This window comes from Malus sylvestris, chromosome 3, assembly GCF_916048215.2.
Source record: "Malus sylvestris chromosome 3, drMalSylv7.2, whole genome shotgun sequence".
Taxonomy (NCBI): Eukaryota; Viridiplantae; Streptophyta; class Magnoliopsida; order Rosales; family Rosaceae; genus Malus; species Malus sylvestris.
Genome location: NC_062262.1, coordinates 4,032,391 through 4,056,670, shown reverse-complemented (window position 1 = coordinate 4,056,670; position 24,280 = coordinate 4,032,391). Strand labels below are relative to the sequence as shown.

The window sequence follows — 24,280 nt, the reverse complement described above, 5'->3', positions numbered from 1 at the left end:
ACAGGTGACAATATATTTAAGCTGAAATTCCTTTTATTGACTTAACAAGTGAACCGACCCAACCCAAACCCACTTTGATTTGGTGGGTTAGATCGGATTGAGTGATTGACTCATATAAACATGCTCACCCCTAATAACAACGTAATAAACACTAATATTTATGCAAGAAAATGTTAAAATATGTTTATATAGCAAATTGCCCTTTAATTATATGACCTGAACGGTAGTTGGTAGAAAGACAACACAAACACTATGGTGCTTGCTTCTTCGATTATTTTGATGCAAAATGGACTAGGAAAGTTCTAAGAACCTTGAATATCGAACTTGGTTCGAGGTCAAAGAAAGCATGCTGCTTGTTTCCCCTTCTGCTTTTTTCCGCTTTCTCCAACAGCAATATTTCACCTTCCGATTTGGCTTTTTGCCCCCAGCACTTACTGGAATTTCTCTCCATTTCTTTTGTTTGAACATGAACGAGTTGATCATCGGTCGGTCTTTGTTTAGACCTAATAGGTGAAGTGGTGGGTTGAAGATTGTTTTCACCAAAAGCAAAAGCGTGGAAAAGTCAATTGAAATTTTACGACATGCTTGTAACTTCGAAGAACCTTCCACCTCATGTTTCGATTGTCCTTGATTCCATACAAAAAATAAGAAGTATTCTAAGTGAATTGTAAAGTACTATTGCACGTACCATGCATGGTAATATATATGGTACTAGGGGATGGTTTGGAAGTGAGGTGCTTAAAAAAAAAGCAGCCATAAAAAAAAACTGTGACGGTTTTAGGTATTTGGTAAACTGAAAAAAAATGGCTTATTTTGGAAGCTGCTATGAGAATAAGCTGAAATCAAAGGAAAAAGCTGAAGCTGCTATTTGCAGCTTTGGAAAACTGGTTTTTTTTTCAAAGCACACGGAGCTACAGTGCTCCTTTAATGAAAAAGTTTACCAAACACTCTGTTAATTTATTTCACAGCCACTTATTCTCATAGCAGCTTTTTTTTCAAAGCACAACAATATCAAACCAGCCCTAGGTTACAAACTACTAGTTTGGCACCGTATTGTTGAAAGCGGGTGGTGCCTTGTTTAATGTGGTTTTGTTTGTTTGTTTTTTTTTTCTTCTTAAAAGGTGATCAGTTAGTGGTTCCATCCTACAAGTCTATATTTTCGGGAAACGAAAAAAGACTCATAGAGGCATTTCAATCTTCATCTAGCTAACATCGTATAATTTACTAGCGCTAAGAATTAAACTCATGAAGTGATGTGTGGAATACGAACATAGAATTAACCACTAGGCACTCGTTAATCGTTAAAATGATTTTAAATTAATTATAATATCACTAAACCGTAATGCTAGTATGGATTTGATAAAACTATAATTTTAAATTAGAAATAAAGAAGGTACGCAACAGTAAAGTGCCGACTTGACTAAGTTTTGACTTTTCAGCTGGGAGATGTTGAGTGAAATCCTACCTGCCTTGTTATAGTCCTTGCACGTGCTTAATTTGCAAATTTTTAGCAAATCCCACTTGCCAAATTCAATCTATACTAAAGTTGAAAACAAACTGTTTTACTGTTCATAAGAACAGTGTAATTTCGAAAATGCCCCTGCCTTAATTGTGTAATTTCAATATATTACTCCGATGTAAATCTAATTGAATCTGGACCGTCCATTTATTTGGGGCACTGTGATAAGAAATCAGTCCGTCCATTTTTATCTTCTTTTTCCTCTTAAGTGAACGTCATTCTTTCTCTCGCTTTCTCTTCCCACCCAGCACCCACGAACCCAGAAACACCGAAAACCATCACCAGTCTCATCCTTCAGTTCTCAATTGGATTCCACAGTGTAAACCCAGAAACTAAAGGTAAGAAAATTCAATTTTGTTTTCGGTTTCTTATTTACTTTCAATGTTACTTTCTTATTAGATTATTATTTTTGATAAACCCACTTAGAATCTGATTTGGGGTTTCCTTGGATTCTAAAGTAAAAACCTTGAAACTTAAAGGTAGGAAATTTCAATTTATTTATTTACTGTGTTGATATCTGATTAATACTATTTTTCTTAAACCCACTTAGAATCTGATATGGGTTTTGCTTAAATTCATCTTGGGGTTTTTTAATTTTAAGTTTTATAATTTTCTGGTGCACCTCTGTTTAAATATTCAGATAAATTTAACGTGATGGGTTGGCGAATGGGAAGTAGAAACCAAGAGGGGTTTCCAAAACCCCATCTTTAAAAGAAAGAAGGAGATCGAGGTCGTCCTGACGTTTAGACATGGTTTCGCTCTCTCTCTCTCTCTCTCTCTCTCTCTCTCTCCCCGTCTTCTGCATCTTTGATTTTTGTTACAGTCTTTGCTTGCAGCAATCGAGGCAGGTGGAGGGTCGGTGAGGTGAGGCGGTGCTCCTTCTGCAGTCGGAGGTTGAGAGGTCCCTTGATATCAATCTCCCTTAAAACGTGGCAGCACCACGCCATATCTTTTTAAACGTGGCAGCAATTCCAGAGGAGACCTAATTAAACACACGCAAGACTGGAGTGTTCGAAAGGCATCTAACATCAACACGTGGATACCAATGGCATCTACGAAATAACAAAAAATAAGGAAGGGTAAACCCACTTAGAATCTGATATGGGTTTTGCTTAAATTCATCTTGGGGTGTTTTACTCTCTGGGACATATTTTCTCACGTATATATGCCCTACTTTTTACACTTTTACAACAGTTTTGAAACCCGCAGCATCGCGCGGGCTTCAATGCTTGTTATTATTCAATACGAAAATTTCAAACTTAGAAAAATCTTTGCAGCTGCTCTCACTCTCATTGTATTTTATGCCTAAAAGATACAGAAGAAAAATTTACATGTAACGGGTTTCATGCCATATTTTTTTTGCATTTCACTCGCATTATAGGAAATGATGACCCGTCATAACTAGATTTATTCCAATACATTGCTCCTTGAAGTAGTTTGTTTGGGATGTCTTCTATACTCTTTGTATGAAATACGTGGGAGAAGAACTTGTATGTACAGGATTTCATACACCGTCTTTCTACATTTAGCCACTTGATAAGAAATGGTGGGGTGATATGGTGCGTTACAAGCCATAAAAAGGGTGGCTGAATATGAGGACTTGTATGTTACAGATTTCATGCACCGTCTTTTTGTCAACAGACCCCCACCCTTCACGGTTTCGACCCAATTCCTAAAATCTCATATTTTACTACAAATTAGAGAAAACCAAGAGGAACCCAATTGAAGACGGGCAAACCCCAGATTGGTGCACCGACCGGAGAAACACAGGAGGGAGAGGATTTCCGAATGGCACAATGGCAAGCCAAGACGAAGAGCGCAGCGACGGGAGTGCCGAAACTTCCATGTACATTTCCGTTCCAATATTCCTCCTACGACCTTATGAATAGGCCATGAAATCTGCTCGAACAAGAGATTTGAGTGAGATGAAATGTTGAAAGTTGTCACTTGCATTCATGTGACCTCTTTAACGCTCAAATTGACGGAAAGTAAACGGAATGACAAATTTGATTTGCGAGATACATTTTCAAGGGTCAAATTGATGAATTTTCTATTCACGAACCCTTTTCATTTGAATGTTATATTTCAAAGACCAATCGTGTTAAAAAAACCCCTTGAGATTTAGATTTTGTGGCTGCTTTTTTGTTTATGCATGCCACTCTGGACTCAGTTTCTGGTCACACTTTTTTGTAGACAGTACAAATGTCGAAATCTCAATTTAGAGTTTTTCATAACATTAACATTCCAAGATTTTTTTCACTCCAAGAGTCATTTTTCTCACGGGTTAGTTAATGCATGGTTTGATCTAAACAATACGACATAGATGAGCTGAATTATGAAGCAATACAAAGAGTTGGCTTTAGCCTTTAGGTTTGAACTTATTATTTTTCACATTTTCGTGTGACAATAAATTTAGAGAAAAAAAATTGCTCAATATGCAGTTATGCACCCTGGAACGTGCAAGTTTTTTTTTTCGTTTTTACAAACCTAAATCATAGGGCACACAAATGAATATATAAAAAATTTCTAAGAACCAAAACAAAGTTACTATATGTCACAGCCTGTCCCAAATAATTAAGTTTTTGACGATGTAAAATGACAGTTTTATCCTTGGATGGGAAATTGTAGTGTGTGTGTGTGTGTGTGACATATTGAAATTTTGAGTTTGTTGTGTGGTTTTGAGGATTGTGACCACGTGGACCACACACACACCACACTCACTCCCTTTCTCTTCCTTCTCGTGCCCTCATCTCTCTCGGACTCACTCTCTCTCTCTCTTCTTCCTCGTACGGACCAAGCTCGAAGTGAGCTTTCTAGTCGTAGATCAAAGATTCTAAAGGCACCATTGCATTCCTCGTGCCATTTCGAGTTGGTTGGTACCCATTTCAGGTAAGGATTCATTAGAAATCTCGAGAACCTGAAACTCATTTTTTCATGCACTATTCATGTGGACGTAAAACCTTGTGTTTCAGAAGATTTCAAGCTCACATGGAGCTTTAGGAGGTCCTAAGGAAGCTCGGGGTAGTTTGTTGGAAGAGTTTGGACGTCTGAGGGCCGAGATCAAAGGTTTTAAAGTTGGCCAGATAATCGAGCTTCCTCAGGTAAAATCTAGTAGATTTCAAGGCTTAAAAGTAGTATATCGTGATTGTAGATGTCCCTAGCTTCATTTTGGTACCAATTGCATGAAAAATGGTTGAGAAACGAAGGAGAATAGCGAGTTTGAAGGTCTGCCCAGAATTCGGCGCTGGTGAACAGTTCCGGCGTCTGGAGGTTGAAGACGATGCACGTGGGCTGCGCGTGAGGCCGTGCCCTCCCCGGCGCATGGGGGCGCGTGAGCCACCTAAAAATATCATGATGTTCGTGAGGTTGTATAGGTCATGTTGGTATATTTAAATACCAAAATTGAGCAATGTATGAGAATTTATTAGCTAGTTTTGTCTATGTGCTTTAAAATAACGTTTTTATAGTTAATTCGCATATAAGTGAGACTTATCCCGAGGACTAGCGTATCCACGGGCGACTCGGGGGCTACGACCCTTTGACATACCAGTGAGTGGGCTTTTGTTTTCAGTATATATTTATATACTTGATAAATTTCCCAAAAATGCATTTTAAAGAAAGTATGCTTTGAAATAATATGCCAAATGCTTCTATATTTTGAATATGCCTTGCATGATTGCATACATTTATAAATGTGGTGCTGTGGAGGCACATATGAGTTCAGGTAAGTTATGTTTGGTTGTGTAAATCATCAATGATGTGATATGTGATATGTGATATGTGATTAAGTAATGTTGAGCTCATAAAGCTGCACCTAGGGTGATTGTGAATTAGCCAGAGATATGAAGTACATGCATGTTCATTTACGTCACATCCCGCACTATATGGTCATATTGGATCCAACTTAAGTGCACAGTCTCGTCGTATAGACCTTATTCATGGTTCCGACTCATAGGTGACTAGCGAACTATCGCCCGACTATTATGAGAGAATAGAGTTGAGCATAATTATATTTCACCCAATCTTGTCGTACAAACCCTTTTCAGTGATTCCGACTTATGTGCAGTATATTGTCGTAGAGGTCATAGTAGTGACTTCAACTAGATTGAGTTTGAGCTATGAATTCAGCTGTACAGACTACCTCAAGAGTTCCGGCTAGCATATCACATTTCTATGAAATTATTCTTACCTGGATTGTGTACTTTGTTATATTTTGGCATAGCATACATATGAATATGATTGTGTAAAACATGAATTGAATTGATATGATTCTATATGTGTGTGTGTGTGTGTGCGCGCGCGCTTATATCTTAATTCTGGGAAAATCTTACATGTTTTAGAGCGAGGGGTTAATATGTTGATAAACGAAATGTTTTTGTAAAACATTTGTTTTTACCCACTCACGTTTTCTGTTTTGCGCCCCTCCAGGTTCTAAGTAAGTTGCTGTTGGTGGCTCGGGATCGTCGGCAGTTCTGACCTATTTGAATAATAGTAGGACATTCCTGGTACTGTGTAACTAGTACTTGTCCTACTAGACTGCACCTAGACTTATTATGCTCTGATTATGAGTGTTCACTGTTGTAACTTACTCCTATCACATTCGTTTAGTAGTGCACTCTAGTAATTTGGGTTTTAATTATTCGTATATTTGCTATCTTTATCACTTCCATACTGTGCACATGGCTACGTCACTCTCACATGATGGCTAGCATGCCTTGACCTCGGTCGAGGTGTGTCAATATATATCATAATTCATACTTAATGGTAAATTGGTAATATAATCATCGATTCGATTCCATCATATATCTCTATTGCTAATGCAACAGAGATAACTTATGACTTAAAGGCTGAAGAGAGATTGGCGAAATTGTGACCAATCTATATAAGTGGAGAATAATGAATTGTCAATCTAACAGCTACAACTCTTGTTGGTTTAACAACTGTAACCACACTACATCTAGGTGCAATTTGTTCCATTGAAAAATCCGAATGTAAGATCCGTGGTTATGCTGTGTATATTGTGTTTTGCCAGCTTTTGGGTACATAGAAATTTCAAGGAAGGAGAAATGCTAAAGGACTCTCCATACACTCTCTTCCGCCTCATGTTTTTGTACAATATTTTATAATTTGATGAGGAAACTGAAGTTGACCTATGAAGTGACAGAAAGTTCATTAAAAATCATACTTTTGATAGAATCACCTTAGCATTTCTCGAAATAAAGAAAGAAGTATTTAGAAAGCAAATACTGAAGATTGTAACAATAATATGTAGAAAGTAATTTCTAGAAATAGGATATTACGTCACCAGTTTTATAAATAGCATGGGGAGTGAACTTACTGCCCATGCAAGCAAAAACAGACAATTAGGACCAAATCCATTGAGGCACCTAGATCTCATATAATTTGGGATTAATATAATTAAAAATTAATTAATTGTTATTAGTGGGAGGCGGCTGTGGTTTACTGGCTGTGGATGGGCCATATTTGGGGTTCTGTTACTTTCGTGTCTGTTTGGTCGCCAACCAATAGGACCCACCAAAAATCCAACTTTATTTGCCGCTGCCCAAACAGCCCCTAATCTCATTATCCATTCCCACTTCCCGCTTTGAATTGGGGGAATTCCAATTCCAACTTTTCATATATTACAATTGTACCGAGTCCATTTGAGATCCCATCATGCATTAGTGTAACCCCAAGGCAACAGCCACCAAGCTTTCATTGCGATATTGAAGGCTTGATTCACAAGGTAGTGCGCTCAGAGACAGAACATTTCGGTGTCTAAAGGTTTATGAGAAACGAAGTTGAGACGCCACGTGTTTGAAGAAGGAAAATGGTACGTATTCTGACTTGCTCTAAAAATTCGTGATTTTTGGGAAACTACCCATTCTCAAGGGGAACAAGTCATATTTTATGCCTAGTTAAGGGCAATTGTGAGATCATCATTTTCCAGGCCGGAGCAAGAAGGATCGTAATACATCTACTTTAGAAGTTCAGTCATGGACTCAACAGCTTCCACTACGGAGTTGACCAAACGGATCAACATGCCACCATCATCCTGTTCCAGAATTAGTGGGCGAAGTCCATCGACTTCGCTGAGATAGACCATTTTTTTTCCACAAGATTTGGGAAACTAGTCCAGCAAGGAATGAAAAGGTTTCATACAATCTAAGGGTTTGGCAAGCGTCCCAAGTGTGTCATACTCTTAGATATCTTTTAGGATTCTTCCGGTTTGATATGGGTTCTACTAACCAAAAAGGTCATCTCCTCGACTGGTATAAATTAATGCACTCTTAGGATTCATTTTTGGTAACGCAATCTCTGCATACTTATTCTCTTGCCTATTGTTTGAGTTTTAATACTAGTTACTAACTTGACCATTTGAAAGCCTTTCACTGACAAACCCTCGGTCTAGGCTTGCTTACGGTTGTTTTTACTAAAAAACTTGAATCTTTAACACTAGACCCTCTAATGTTCGAATCTTGAATTTACCACCGGCTACACCTAGTTACAAATTTGTACCATCGAAAAATCCGAATGTATGATCCATGGTTATGGTGTGTATACTGTGCTGACGTTTGGATACATAGAAATTCATTAAAGAAAGAGATAAGAGTATTTAGGAAGCAAATAGTGATGAATTGACAATGATATGCATAAATTAATTTCTAGAACTAGTAGATATTTATGTCACAATTTTTTTAATGGCACGTGGAGTGGACTTACCGCACATCAAACAAAAAAACAAACAAACAATTAAGACCAATGGAATCCATTGGTAATTAGGCACCTACATCTCATATAATTTAGGATTAAGATTGAATTAAAATAATTAATTAATTGTTATTAGTGGGAGGCGGCTGGGGTTTACTGGCTCTGGATGGGATAGATTTGAGGTTATGTTGCTTTCGTATCCGTTTGGTCACCAACCAATGGGACCCACCCATTCCCTGTTCATGAGACTCGTTCTCTGCTTTTGTGCCTTGAGAAATGCCAAACGACTCTTTTAAAAATGAAACTCTCATTTCATATTTTTTACGCAACATTTATAATATTGACACAAAAATTGACATGTGAATTAACCAAAATTTCATAAAAAATTGTACTTTTGAGAGAGTCTAATTTGCATTTATCACCTTGCAATGATCAAAACGCAAATTAGTTGATTTATAAATTTGAATACTGATCCTCGAATGGAGAACGGATGTTAAAACATAACACACGAAATTGTACTTTTGAGAGAGTCTAATTTGCATTTATCACCTTGCCTTTTTGATGCAATGATCAAAACGCAAATTGGTTGATTTATAAATTTGAATACTGATCCTCGAATGGAGAACGGATGTTAAAACATAAGTTACATGACACACAAAATACATAACTTTTCCTTGCAGATTCGTTGATTGTCAAAGACAATACCAAATTTCATAAGTCATAAACCTCTTGTTGATTCACCAAGAATGCCAAAAAGTTTATCACACGAGCGTTATTGATTCTCTGCACGAGACTGGCCAATGACTGTTGAGGTGTCTGTACCTCGTTAATTTCGTTGGAATATCTGAGTTGATAGAACAAGAACAAAATTGAGAAAACCATCTCAAACTGCACTCAATTTTCAATTCAATTCATCATCTTCTTTCCCCTATAATACAAAATACTCTTAATTTATAAAAACTCTAACCCCCTCATAATAATTACTGATACATGCATCATAGTTCATGCATCATTACTAGAGTTAATGAACTCATTAATATTAACCTACTTAATCTACCCCACTAACATATATTTATTACATTAAATAAAGATTGAGTCTTCCTGCATCACTTTTAAAGCATGTAAAACTCCATCTTTATTTGCGGCTCCCCGACAGCCCCTAAATCTCATCATCCATTCCCATTCCCCGATTTGAAATTGGGGGAGTTCAATTCCATCTTTGTAGCCGCCGGTAGCCAACTTTATTCATATATGCAATTGTACCAAGTTCATTTGAGATCCCATCATGCATCAGTGTAACGCCAAGGCTATTCCAATAGGCTATAATTTAGGGATTTGGATCCCATCTGGATTCAAATTATGAAGATTTTAGGAATTTTCACATCTAGTTGTTTATCGTACATCATACGGTTATAAATCATTTTGAATTTATTGATTTAAATTAAACACAAATAATATCTAACGAAAATTGTCTGCATGATATACGATGAACGGTTAAAATATGAAGATCCTCACAAACTGAATCCAAAGAGGATCCTCATCCTTAATTTAGCACATGTGAACCCTATGGCCCACACCCTAACCTACTTTGTTCTTTTTTTTACCAAGCATTATTGTTCACCACCGCTAACTCGTGGATTCTCACTTCCTTCTTAGTAGTTTGTCACGTGTCCCATTGCTTGATCATGATTAAATTTTGTTTTAAATGCTTTTTAAGTTTAGTGATATTCGTTTTCACTTATAAGTGAGAGTTCTTAGTTTGATTTTCGCTAAAGGTGAATTCGAACCTCATTATTGCTAACTCATTGTGAGGCTTAACTCATACCTCTACGATCTTGTTATAGATAATATTGTTTGTTAAAATTTAAAAATATAAATAAATAAAACAAGATGACTAACAGTCATGGGGATGCTCCGCCAAGCCTAATTACCTTGGATGCCGCCGTCCAGCCCTCACTCTTGCTTCTTGCCTCTCTCGTCTCCATTTCCCATCACTCGGTTTTTTTTCTTTCGGTGATGGTGATGGTGCAGCGGTGAATAAATGAATAGATAATACAATAGCTAAAGTCCAAATTATTGAATGGTGTGTTGGTGGCTAGTGGATCTCTTATTGCCTCTCTTGTTTCTTTCCTTTCAATTGAAGAGATGCAACTATTGACTTCTTAAGATAGGACATAACTACTATGAAGAGTCGTTTCTACATCTATGTAAAGGTATCATCACTAGGAGTGGCAACGGTTCGGTTTGGGGACAGAAATGTTATATTCATTCTCATAACCACGAAAATTAACTATATCCATAACTGCAAATTAACATCGGGTATTATCCATAATCATACCCACCGGATAACGGATTTCCCATCGATTAACGGTTATATCCATCATTGTCAATACAAAAAATATATTTGTTCAATTAACGCATGATAATTTAGTAAATATTAATTTCGTCATTAAAAATTTGATGTATACAATGATTTAATGAATGGATTTGTGGAGCATAAAAATTAAAGTTAAACATTGATAATGTTGGCTGATCTTTGATATCTCTCATAAGTACCATTGAATTCTCATAGATTTTGATTCATATAAAAACTTATGAACTTTCTCACAAAAAACAACACATAATGCAATTTTAGTATTTACACTCAAAGTACGGGATTTGGCGAATAATGAATATACATATGTGTTTGTATATATATTTTTATACTTTAATATTATGAATAAGTATATTATATATTATTCAGTTCGGATTTGGGGACGAATACAGATTGGGGACCCTTATAACCATATCCAAAATCATAATCGAATAATATTCACAATTTTTCCCCATGCCCAAAATATACCCGAATTTTCATATCCAAATCCAATTCATTCAGGCAATTATCCACGGTTATCGGATCTAACGGTTAGAATTGACATCCCTAGTCATCACATTAAGTCATTAGTCACCTTGTTTGTTGATTCATACATGTTCATGTTAGATTAAGAGAGTCTAAGAGAGTTCAACAAAATCGTGGTTCAGTGTGATTTGAAATGCTATTATCAAAAGGATGTGATCGTTGTACTATGAGAGGCAAGCATCGTTCGTCTGGATCGATTTTCATATATTTCTAATCCATATTCATGTGCAATTGACATTATATTTCGTTATGAATATTGCATTTCATTTGGTATTTATGTAATTTGATGGAGCCCATGAAGAATATCCAACAAAAGCCAAACTCGAAGACTAATATTTGAAATGTCTCAATTCCGAAAGCAATTGACCAGAAATATGAAAGCTGCTCGTATTCGAACACGTGTCTTGACTGTTAAGACTTCCACACTATAGTGACAGCCAACTGCCAAAGCCGAAAGCCAAAGCCAAAAAAATAAATAGAAGAAAATTCATTCCATTTCATAGCACATAAGAAAATAAGCCACAAAAAACAAGCAATCTTCGCACCAAAAAATATTATATTCTCTATAAATATAATTTCCCGACAATGATATAACATTTAGTAAGACATTACATTTCGCTTACATTGCTATAGTTGAAAAATGAAATTAAAATGTTACTTATATTGGGTAGTATTACTCCTAATGACGTCCGTTGGTTTGTTTTGCGTTGAACCGCTGATTGTCTCTTTTACATTAACAACGATGATAACTAATTTAACATTTAATTTAACAAAATTTATCGTTTTATTTATAAAAAAAGGAAAAGAAAACCAACAATACAGTTACGATATTGCACAACAAGATTAGTCACAACTGAATATATAAATATAATGACGTGTCTCATTGTTATCATTTGCGTGAGTAATTTAAACTAAATATCTAAAAACTTCACCAAGACAAAGACTAATTGGTCCATCTCTATATGAATATTTTATTTTGTGGGATATGAATATTCAAATTAATCAAAATCTTAAATAAAATAATTACAAGAATAATAATTCTTATGCTTTTTTTTATTTTCAACGATAGGCGTGATGTCCAAGAAATCAAAAGCAACATTTCATTTATGATTTTTAATTTTATTCTTTCCCCACTCCAAACTTGGAGAAATTTTTTCATTGTAATAGAAACATGAATGATACATTACGTGTTTTTATATAAATGGTGAGAAATTTTACTTTTTAAGTTATTAGTTTTTTACTACACATATCTCACTATTTGCATACTGATCATACTGAAAAATCTCTCCAAACGTTAGGACAACTATGACTATAGGCAAGAGTAGGTTGAAATACTTTTGGCTTTTCGAGTTTAATTAAGAGTCTAATTCTAATTTTTAGTATCTAAAATACTTTAGACATAAGAAAAAGACCTTTATTCTCATTGACAATACTAATAAACATTTATAATAATCCGTGTTTAATTACAATTAAACACCAACAATTTAAAATTAAAAAAAAGTACAAAAGGGTTCTCACAAAATCGCCGTATATATTAGAATCGGCTTTACTCATACTCCTCGTATATCACACTCCGTAGGGTATTCTCGGTATTCCAAGTACTGCTTGTGCCACGTAACAAAACTCACTTCACTCGCAACTTGCAACTAGCCAGCCACACATCACTTGCAACTTGCAACACAGTCGCAAGTGAAATTACAAAATACTCCTCTAACATCCACGTGCCTAACCTGGAGTCAACACGTGTGTAATACTGTTGGATTCAACATACGACGTCAGCCAAGAAATCGTCAACATCAAACTCGCCGAACTCGTCGCGCGCAAAGCTGCTACTTGAAAACATGATATCCGGCAAGCTTAACGGCAAGTCGAAATCAAATTTGAAGGCGTCAGTGTATCCGTAACTTAAACCATCAAACGGCGTTTGGTCACCGTAACGGAGGACCGAAGTAGGCGACGAGAGAGCCTCGCTGGACGACGGAGATACACACCCACATCCCTGCCCCGCAGCTGGGACCGTCAAGTCGCCAACCACTGTTTCCTCCTTTATAACGGCGTTAGAAAAGTTGGTGACGGCGTCAGGACCTTTGAGCAAGATGGCAGCTCTGTCGTAAACAGTGGCGGCTTCCTCCGCCGTGTCGAAGGTCCCGAGCCAGATCCGTTTTCTTCGGGTCGGGTCTCGGATCTCCGCGGCCCAGCGACCCCAAGGCCTCCGCCGGACGCCTCTAAACTTTTTCCGGCGATCCGCGGTCGTTTCCGGTGACTTCGATCCGGGTCGCGAGTCTTTCCTCGCCCGCTTCGACTGACCCGAAGAAACCGACGACGAAGATGAAGGAGAGGAAGAGGAAGGCCAGGAGTGCTCTAGGCTGATCTGTCTAACATGTCGTTTGACTCTGCGCACGCCTCTGTCTTCGTCGTCGCTGGAGGAGTCGGTGGCGTCGGCATCCGTAAGTATGATCCGGACGAGCTTTGGCGGGATTCGAGTCGGGTTATCGGGTTCCTGGATCATGGGTTTTTTCACGGTGGTTATTTGCTCTGAAAATTTGACCGTTGAGTGTACGGACGAGATGGGTTGGAAGGTTGTCATGGATTTTGAGGCTGAAGAACTGAAATCAGGGATTTGGGATTGGTCTGAAGCAACATCAAGAATCGACGGCGAGGGCGTGTAGAAAAATTAGTACCACTGAGCTGAAGTGAGTGAGGATTTGAATGTGTAGAAGGTTGAGATTTAGATAGAGAAAGACAGGGGAGAGTGGGAGGGGGAGGGTAAAAGTGAGAAGCTTTATGGAGTGGAAGGAAGAAGAAAGAGCAAAAGAGAAGGGAAGAGGGAGGACCTGCAAAGGGGAGCTGTAGGGAAGCTGTAGGTACAGAGAGTGCTAAAACCCCTTGCAGGTCTGGGAGAAGGAAAACGGAGGAAAATGGGAAGGGTAAAGTGTATATATAGAGCATGGAGTCATCAGTGTAGAATGTGTTTGGGGAAATATTGCCAAAAGTAAAACTAGTCCTACATAAATTTTTAGTGGAAGTTAATTTTAGTTGGATACGTTTCTAGATACATAAAATTTTAGTGGAAGTTAATTTAAGTTGGATACGTTTTCTAGTTACGTTTTCTACTTCTCTAGATACATTTTCTCTTTTATTTTGATGGGTTTCTCTTTAATTTACTTCGTAACCGATTTACATAATATTTTTTTGTCAAACGATATATTTTACTAGATTAGCTAACGACGGGCTCGAACACAGGTTGACATGCAATGACTCAACGTCTTTTCTACCATTGTGAAAATTTAAAGATCATTTCTATGAAAAGTGATTTGTAATACTAACGGTTCCGATCATAAACTTGAAGTTTTGTGAATCGGCTACAAATTAATTAAGGAGGAACTCCTCCCATTGAAAAGCCAAGTTAATTCCCTCACATAAATGAATGTAAAGTGTTACAAAACAACTCCATTTTTTACACATGATGTTGGGCAAGTGGGAAGTCGTACTCAATACCTCAAATTTATAAGTGAGTGTTTTTGACTAACTGAATTACAAACTCCTTATACATATAAGTCTCAAAATCACTACGACTAAGTCATAATATAATTTATCTTTGCTTTGGTTTGGGAATGGGTATAAATTCTCTCTTCAGGAAGTGAGGGGTTGTGTATGTGAGAAGGGATTTTTATTGTGTCTGAATACTTAATGATAAATCAAATGTAATAATATCATTAATTTGAAACTTAAAAAAAAAAGATAAATTCAGCCAATTTTTTTTAAAGAAAAACTAACAAAAAATCTAAAAAAACTTTCCTTTTAATGAAAAGTCATTTTTAAAGGTATAGTGAATACTACCAAAAAAATGTATAAGTATGATTTTTCGTTAAAAATGAACAATAACGAAAATGTTTTATTAAAACTTCCATTTTTTTATGGTACTTGATATTCTAAACCTTATTTCCGATATATTAAAAATTTTCTGAAATGTGAGCGGGTCATGAGTCGTGAGTCGTGAGTCGTGAGTCGTGTCGGGAGTGTAAAGCGGGAAACGAACCTCCTTCCAGCTGCCTCTGTTGACGTGTAAGTTGCCCTCTTCCTCTTCCGTCTTTTTTTTTCTTCCACAAACCACCCCACTACTGCGCTCGCACACCACAAATTGCCCTACTTTTTCCTCCAATCAATCCTCCCTCTTTCGTTTTTTCCTTCTCTTTTAATATTTTAATTTATAGCACAGTGGAGAGCCCAAACTTTTCCTCCAATTAATCCTCCCTCTTTGAATTTTTCCTTCTCTTTTAATATTTTAATCTATAGAACAGTAGAGTTTTCTCAGCCAACATCTGTATATATTGTCGGCAGATGAGGGAAAAGGATCCGGCCGCCGATGAGAGATGCATAACTTTTCTCACAAAAATATACGCAACATTTATAAGTTGTACACAAACACTAGCGTCAATCGTTTACATGAGCTACAATAGATAGTTACGAGCAAGTAATGTGTTGTCATGTAAAATCTATATGCATGAATGACCTACAATTACTAATGCAACAATGAATTTTGTTCATCAATTGAGAAAGGCTTGCATAAAAGCATGTCTCTCAGACTTGCATAAAAACATGTCTCTCAACCCAAAATAATAATGTTCCAGACCTACATCTTGTTATGTATTTTAACTTTTTCACATGACGCATCATAATTCATTTCTTACACTTATCTTGACATTTTCGCTCTTCTCATTAGTCATGGTTGATTGAGTTTATGATAACAAAATAAGCTCTACTAGACGAGAGAATAGGCCTTGTATCGTATCTAATGTTATCAATGTAAAACTATAAATACAAAAAAAAAACATACAACCAAAGACAGCTAAAAATCTTAATAGCCAGTGCTAATTTAAGTTTTACCTGTCTGGAACCGACCACGCGGTCAAAATAGTATGCAGCTCTTTTTCTCCGCCTTTTACTGTGCTTGATTTGTTGGTAGTGTCTCTCCAAAAGCATGCTTCTTTAGACTCTTTTTCCACCTAGTAATTGGGAAACTGTTTAACTTTTTACTGTCCACAGCCATGCAGCATCTGTGAGACTGTTGAATTTGTGTGCTAATACAAGAATCAAACGGTGTCTTTTTTCTTCAACGCATGGGTATAGGTGCATGCCAGGCCATGTCATGATCATCACAGACAAACATCAGCTCCTCAGCTCCTCAGCTGGACCCAGTTTTAATTTTCATCGACCCCTGCAAACCTAATTCGGTCCATTCATTAGTACCTTTACTTAAAAAAAAAAACCTATTCAGTATTCACTGCATTATCATTGTCTATCGAAGGAAAATCTTCAGTAGGGCAATTGGTTTTGTTTGGTCCTATTTTGCTTTACACTCCTAATAATTAGAAGGAGTTGATATCTTTCGGAACATGTGATAGCTTGTTATTAGATAGTCACACAAGTCTGATCATGTGAAGCCGATACTTAAGATTCTCTCAATTTTATTTATATATGTGTCAGATTATGATTTTCATATAAAATTGAAAAACTCGTTATAAACAGGAGTTCGAGCCGTGTTCACAAAAAGACGACACCCTTGGATTATTTTAAGCAAGGGTTGGATTGAGTCAAAATAATATAAGGTAGAGAAAGGAAATTTGTCAAAACCTATTACGAATTATGTAATGCTACTTTTCTCTTCAACCTATCACACCTTGTGGCATCACACACATAGAAATAGGTTTTAAATTAAATAAAACCACCAAAAAAGTTTGAAAAGTTGATAGGGTTGGTTTATGCTTGGGGATGAAGCAAAGGCAAAGATAGACCCCAGTCCATGAGTCAGCACGTGAGCAAAGGGAACAATCATGCATAATTAGGGTTGGGACAAACGGGCTGCAGATAGAGGTTGCAATGACCACCTTAGTTGCTTGTCAACCAAGTGATAAGTTAATCATATTTTAATTTTGCCCATCAAAGTACACACTTAATCTTAATGGGGGGTTCCACTGTCCTTATTTTTTATCAAATCATTTTGGTTAACTGTTTGTTAAATAGAAAGTATTATTGTCATTTTGGTCCTTGTTTAATAGATATTTTTCATAGAAGTACCAAAATAATTGACGGTAGACAAACTCAAGTATCACTTATATCGATTTCAAATCTCAAAAACCAAAGTAAGGAGTTATACCAATCTCAAATATCATTTTAGCTAAAGTGCCTCCCCAAAAACAAAAAAGTAATAGGGTTAAAATCATTTCTAATGACGTTTCTTTTAAATCATGCACCTACTCCTTGTATTATTACTATTAAGAATCTAGGAGTATGCATTGCATGCTACCAAGGCTTTAAGAATCTATGACTTGCATACTTTACACTAAAATGGCCAATTCACATAACATCCAGTGAAGGCTATTACCCTTACTTTGCCCTTTCAAATTATCCGAAAACGCACTTTAGTTTAATTGTTATGTGGGCAAACTTTTTTAACAAGATTTCTCCTTAGACGGTCAACGAAGGACAAGAAGGGGCAAAGTGGCATACCCGAATTAAAATTTTAACCCAAAAGGATTAGAGCAGAAAAATTATTTATAAATTAAAAACTAAATTTTTTGAGCTAAAATTTTGAATTTTAATTCAAAAATTAGAGATTGTCTTAGTATCGGATGAACTAATTAAAAGTAAAGAATTTGGAACTTGGAAGGAGAAGAACGCATGAGGACACGTGGTTTCTAGACATGAAAATTCAAAACGAACATCATCCGCTGCCAGACTTTGCAGCACCACATCCACAACCAGAACCGTCAATCGCTGTGACTCATTCGCATCCATTTCACATGTTCTGCGCTTTATAGCGACCAATGATCGTGACGACATAAGTTGGACAGTTTTTTCCCACCAAAACAAAAAAGAAAAATGAAATTTCTGTAATCTGTATCACGTATATATACAACGTTCCTTTCATAATAAAATACGAGAAACGGTGTTGGCATCATCGTGGACAAGACCTTGGTACAAGATGTTGTAGATGTCAAGAGGGTAGGAGATAGAATCATGGCAATCAAGATTGTAATAGGACAAGAACTTATCAATGTGATTAGTGCGTACGCACCTCAAGTAGGGTTGGATACGAGTTCGAAGGAGAAATTTTGGGAAGATCTTGGAGACTTGATGCAAGGAATTGCTCAGACGGAGAAGTTATTTATAGGAGGAGATTTAAATGGACACGTGGGCAGGGAGACAGGCAACTATGGAGGTTTTCATGGTGGCCATGGTTTTGGGGAGAGAAACGAGGATGGGGAAGCTATCTTGGATTTTGCAATGGCATATGATCTCTTCTTAGCCAACACCTTCTTTAAGAAGAGAGAAGAACATGTGATCACCTACAAGAGTGGGTCGTCAAAAACACAAATAGATTTTCTTCTAATGAGGAAAGGGGATCGTATAACTTGTAAGGATTGCAAAGTTATACCAGGAGAGAGCGTGGCTAATCAACATCGCTTGTTGGTGATGGATGTACATATCAAAAGAGTAAGACAAAAGAACAAGACTTGGAAGTGCCCAAGGACTAGATGGTGGAATCTAAAAGAAGAAAAACAAGCCATTTTCAAAGAGAAGGTAATCACCCAATGTGTGTGGGATAGAGAGGGGGAAGCTAGCCAAATGTGGGATTCCATGGCTAGTTATATCCGAAAAGTAGCAAAAGAGGTATTAGGAGAGTCCAAGGGCTTTGCCCCACACCAAAAGGAATCTTGGTGGTGGAATGAGGAGGTACAAACAAAGGTGAAGGCTAAGAAGGAATGTTGTAAAGCCTTATACAAGGAGAGGACCGATGAAAATGGTGAAAGGTATAGAAAAGCGAAGCAAGAGGCGAAGAAAGCTGTCAGAGAAGCTAAGTTAGCGGCTTACGACGATATGTATAAACGACTAGATACCAAAGAAGGAGAATTGGATATCTATAAACTATCTAGAGCAAGGGAAAAGAAGACAAGGGACCTAAACCAAGTGAGGTGCATCAAGGATGAGGATGGAAAGGTTCTTGCTACAGAGAACGCGGTTAAAGACAGATGGAGAGGTTATTTTCATAATCTTTTCAATGAAGGACATGAAATGAGTGCTTCTTTAGGGGAGTTGAGTAACTCAGAAGAGTGTAGAAACTACTCTTTTTATCGTCGAATCCGGAAGGAAGAAGTGGTTGTAGTTTTGAAGAAGATGAAGCATAAAAAAGCAATAGGCCCAGACGATATACCAATCGAAGTGTGGAAACTTTTGGGAGAGACAGGTATAACATGGCTCACTGACCTTTTCAATAGGATTTTGAAAACGAAGAAGATGCCAAATGAGTGGCGAACGAGCACTTTGGTGCCTATCTACAAGAATAAGGGCGACGTACAAAATTGCATGAACTATAGGGGTATTAAGCTAATGAGTCATACAATGAAGCTCTGGGAGAGAGTCATTGAGCATAGATTGAGGCAAGAGACACGGGTTTCGGACAACCAATTCGGGTTCATGCCAGGGCGCTCAACCATGGAGGCAATCTATCTCTTACGAAGATTGATGGAAAGATATAGAGATGGGAAAAAGGATTTACACATGGTCTTTATAGATTTGGAAAAAGCGTATGATAGGGTTCCAAGAGACATTCTTTGGAGGATTTTAGAGAAGAAAGGAGTACGAGTAGCATATATCCAAGCTATAAAGGATATGTATGAAGGAGCAAAGACTGCCGTAAGAACTCATGAAGGACAAACCGAAAGCTTTCCCATAACTGTAGGATTACATCAAGGCTCATCCTTAAGTCCTTACCTTTTTGCGTTGGTAATGGATGAGTTAACAGGACATATTCAAGATGATATTCCTTGGTGTATGCTTTTCGCAGACGATATAGTGTTGATAGATGAAACTCAGGAAGGGGTAAATGCAAAGCTTAACCTTTGGAGAGAAGTGTTGGAATCTAAAGGTCTTCGCCTAAGCCGAGCAAAGACAGAATATATGGAGTGCAAGTTCAGTGCAAATGGAGGCCAAAACGAGTTAGGGGTGAGGATCGGAGATCAAGAAATACCAAAGAGCGACCGTTTTCGTTACCTAGGATCTATCTTGCAAAAGAACGGAGAATTAGATGGAGATCTCAACCATAGAATACAAGCTGGATAGATGAAGTGGAAGAGTGCATCCGGCGTGTTATGTGACCGCCGTATGCCACTGAAGCTCAAGGGAAAATTTTATAGGACGGCAATAAGGCCGGCGATGTTGTATGGCACAGAATGTTGGGCGGTGAAACATCAACACGTACACAAAATGGGTGTAGCGGAGATGAGGATGCTTCGTTGGATGTGTAGGCACACGAGAAAGGATAAGATTAGGAATGAGGATATCCGGGGTAAAGTAGGAGTAGCCGAAATTGAAGGAAAGATGAGAGAAAATCGGTTACGGTGGTTTGGACATGTGCAAAGAAGGCCTACTAACGCTCCGATTAGAAGATGCGACTACGGGACAGAGGTTCAGGGCCGAAGGGGTAGAGGAAGACCTAGGAAAACTTTGGAAGAGACTCTAAGAAAAGACTTAGAGTACTTGGATCTAACGAAGGACATGACACAGGATCGAGCACAATGGCGTTCTAAGATTCATATAGCCGATCCCACTCAGTGACTTGGATTTTCCAAGTCTCCAACCGAGAAGTTTTCCTCACTCGGAAAATTAAGGGAACACTACCCCAACTTACATGCTCCACTCAGAAAGCTTCAACATACAAGCTTCAACAAAAGAAAATTCAAAGAACTTAGCGAAGAAGGCTTTGATGTATTTAACACAATACGTTGAAATGAAGGAAAGCTTATTTATTGATATCCCCGATAAGCTACAAATATGTACATATACATGAGTCAAAATAAACACACAAGAGGGAGCCTTCACAAAGGTTGCTTAGGAGAAGTCTCAGCAGTCGGTAGAGCCCCAGAAAGAGAAGGCACCGGAGGGGGATCATTTGGAGCCTCAGTACTGGACAGAACCCTAGAAGGAGGAGGCATCAGAGGTTGATCATTTGGAGCTTCATTACGCGGTACAGCCCCAGAAGACGAAGGCAATAAATGCCTTTGGAACAAACCCACAAATCTCTGATGATCAAGTAAAACCTGACCATCAGTTTCCTTCATCTGGTCAAGCTTCCTCTTCATGTTTGTAGCATAGTCATGTGCGAGCCGGTGCAACTGTTTATTCTCCTGTTTGAGACCTCTAATCTCCTATTTGAGACTCATCACTTCAGCCGCCAATGATTCAACTTGGCGGGTTCGAGCAAATAGGCGTTGGGCCATATTAGACACAGAACCTGCACACTGAACACTGAGAGCCAGCGAATCCTTAACAGCTAATTCATCAGACCGTTTGGAAAGTAGTCTGTTATCTTTGGGAGTGAGAAGGTTCCTGGCCACCACAGCAGCGGTCATATCATTCTTCATCACGGAATCCCCAACGGTAAGAGGACCAGTAGGGGAGACGAATGATGGGCGCCATATGTTGTCTGGAGAAGGCGGGGCTGCCTCTTCAACAAGATTCAAGTCAAAACGACGGTCGGAGGGGCCAGACATTTTCAAAGGTGTTGAAGAGAGAAGAGGTCGGACAAATCAAGATCTTAGAAGTGCAAGAATGAAGCTTCTACTGGTGGAGATTCAAGTGTGCTTTGGAACTTAATGCCAGCCCCTATAAAAATTTGCACTCGACGGAGCTTCAGAAATCGAAGAGGCACCTGCTCAGAAATCGAAGAGGCGTTTGCTTTCTCAAAAGCTGGGCTGCTTAGAGATCACGAGGGTTGATCTCAGAAATCGAAGAGGCGTTTGCTTTCTCAAAAGTTGGGCTGCTCAAAGACCACGAAGGCTGATCTCAGAAATCGAATAGGTGCTCGCTTTCTCAAAAGCTGGGCTCCCCAGAGACCACGAGGGCCGATCTCAGAAATCGAAGAGGCACCTACTTTTCCAGCCTTGTCAGCACCTGTCACACGCACACTCAGCTTTGCGGAAATTATGGGCATTCTGTCGAAGACTTCTGGGGAAGTAGAAAACACATGAATCTTACTGTTCAATCACCCACTTCCCACACGCAACAATAGCTCATGGGTACCACAGAAAACTTTGCCAAAGTTCTCTGCCAAAGTTGAGCTCGTGAAGCTTGCAGCTCCCACTACATCGCTCTGACCAAGAAGGGTAAAAGAATAGCAAAGAAACAGCACTAACAAAGTTTAGACCCATAAATTTTGAAGGTCTAGCTACCATATTATTACCCACAAGGGTAAAGGAACAGTACCACTGCTGGATAATTGGAAAGTCCCTGTGTGTCAACCTCTGTGCTTCGTGGCAAGGTAGACTAGCAAACATGTCCAACCTTTACTCACATTCAAGAAAACACTCCCAATAAGATTGCTTGCTCCAAAAGCCAGACTCCCAACATGACTACTTTCTTAAAAATCGAAGAGAGGGTAAAGGAACAACACCATTGCTGGATAATTGGAAAGTCCCTGTGTGTCAACCTCTGTGCTTCGTGGCAAGGTAGACTAGCAAACATGCTCAACCTTTACTCACATTCGAGAAAACACTCCCAACAAGATTGCTTGCTCCAAAATCGAAGAGGCACCACCCTCCGAATCTCGAGAGCTAGACTCCCAACATGATTACTTTCTCAAAAATCGAAGAGACACTGCTCCCCGAATCTTCGAGAGCCAGACCCCCAGCATGATTGCTTTCTCAAAAATCGATGAGGCATCGTTCTTCGAATCAATCGAAGAGGCGCTCGCTTTCTCAAAAGTTGGGCTGCTCAGAGACCACGAGGGCCGATCTCAGAAATCGAAGAGGCACCTACTTTTCTAGCCTTGTCAGCACCTGTCACACGCACACTCAGCTTTGCAGAAATTATGGGCATTCTGTCGAAGACTTCTGGTGAAGTAGAAAGCACATGAATCTTACTGTTCAAGCACCCACTTCCCACACGCAACAATAGCTCATGGGTACCACAGATAACTTTGCCAAAGTTCTCTGCCAAAGTTGAGCACGTGAAGCTTGCAACTCCCACTACATCGCTCTGACCAAGAAAGGTAAAAGAATAGCAAAGAAACAGCACTAACAAAGTTTAGACACATAAATTTTGAAGGTCTAGCTACCATATTATTACCCACAAGGGTAAAGGAACAGTACCATTGCTGGATAATTGGAAAGTCCCTGTGTGTCAACCTCTGTGCTTCGTGGCAAGGTAGACTAGCAAACATGCCCAACCTTTACTCACATTCGAGAAAACACTCCCAACAAGATTGCTTGCTCCAAAATCGAAGAGGCACCGTCCTCTGAATCTCGAGAGCCAGACTCCCAACATGACTACTTTCTCAAAATCGAAGAGAGGGTAAAGGAACAGTACCATTGCTGGATAATTGGAAAGTCCCTGTGTGTCAACCTTTGTGCTTCGTGGCAAGGTAGACTAGCAAACATGCCCAACCTTTACTCACATTCGAGACAACACTCCCAACAAGATTGCTTGCTCCAAAATCGAAGAGACACCGCCCTCCGAATCTCGAGAGCCAGACTCCCAACATGATTACTTCCTCAAAAATCGAAGAGACACTGCTCTCCGAATCTCGAGAGCCAGACCCCCAACATGATTGCTTTCTCAAAAATCGAAGAGGCATCGTTCTCCGAATCTCGAGAGCCAGATACCACAGACCACTTTTTCAAAGTGCTCTGACAGAGTTAAAACATGTGAAACTGGCAGCTCCCACTACCGTGCTATGACCAAGCAGGGTAAAGGAATAGCATTACTAATTGTTAGGGAGACTCCTATATATGGCGACCTCCATCCCCAACGAACAGGCAGACCTGCAAAAATGCTCAACCCTTCATCATATCTGAGAGGGCACTCCCAACGAAACCTTTCGAAATATTCAGCTTTCTTTCCCCCCGATAATACCTCTGCAAACAAGCTATACTAGAGCAAGAATATCTCATATCATCAGGGTTAAAAGCAAGAGTATCCCATATCATGCTTTTTCCCTGTCTTTTCCTTTGGCCTTGTTTTTACCTGCAAGACAAGGAGAAAGAGAGCAATCAGTCAGCACTTGGAATCAAGCTTCCAGCCAGGAACTGACTGCCTGGAACCGCTTACCTGATTACTTACCTGGCATTGCTCTCGAGTACTCATCTTCAACA

General features: G+C 38.6%; 1 protein-coding gene and 1 long non-coding RNA gene across 3 annotated transcripts; one reads left to right on the top strand and one right to left on the bottom strand.

The window, feature by feature from the left end:
• The first annotated feature begins 1,661 nt into the window (after positions 1-1,661).
• LOC126614678 (uncharacterized) lies at positions 1,662-2,870 on the top strand. Of its 2 annotated transcripts, XR_007620481.1 has the most exons (3): positions 1,703-1,857; positions 2,160-2,271; positions 2,356-2,870. It is a non-coding gene; the product is annotated as an uncharacterized LOC126614678 (long non-coding RNA). The 2 variants fall into 2 exon arrangements; XR_007620480.1 differs by having other exon boundaries at positions 1,662-1,857; positions 2,160-2,870.
• A 9,659-nt stretch (positions 2,871-12,529) lies between these two features.
• Positions 12,530-14,050, bottom strand: LOC126616724 (pathogenesis-related genes transcriptional activator PTI6-like). The gene has a single exon (XM_050284816.1). The coding sequence runs from the start codon at positions 13,714-13,716 to the stop codon at positions 12,892-12,894; it is 825 nt and encodes a 274-aa protein (XP_050140773.1). The 5' UTR covers positions 13,717-14,050; the 3' UTR covers positions 12,530-12,891.
• Positions 14,051-24,280: the final 10,230 nt, after the last annotated feature.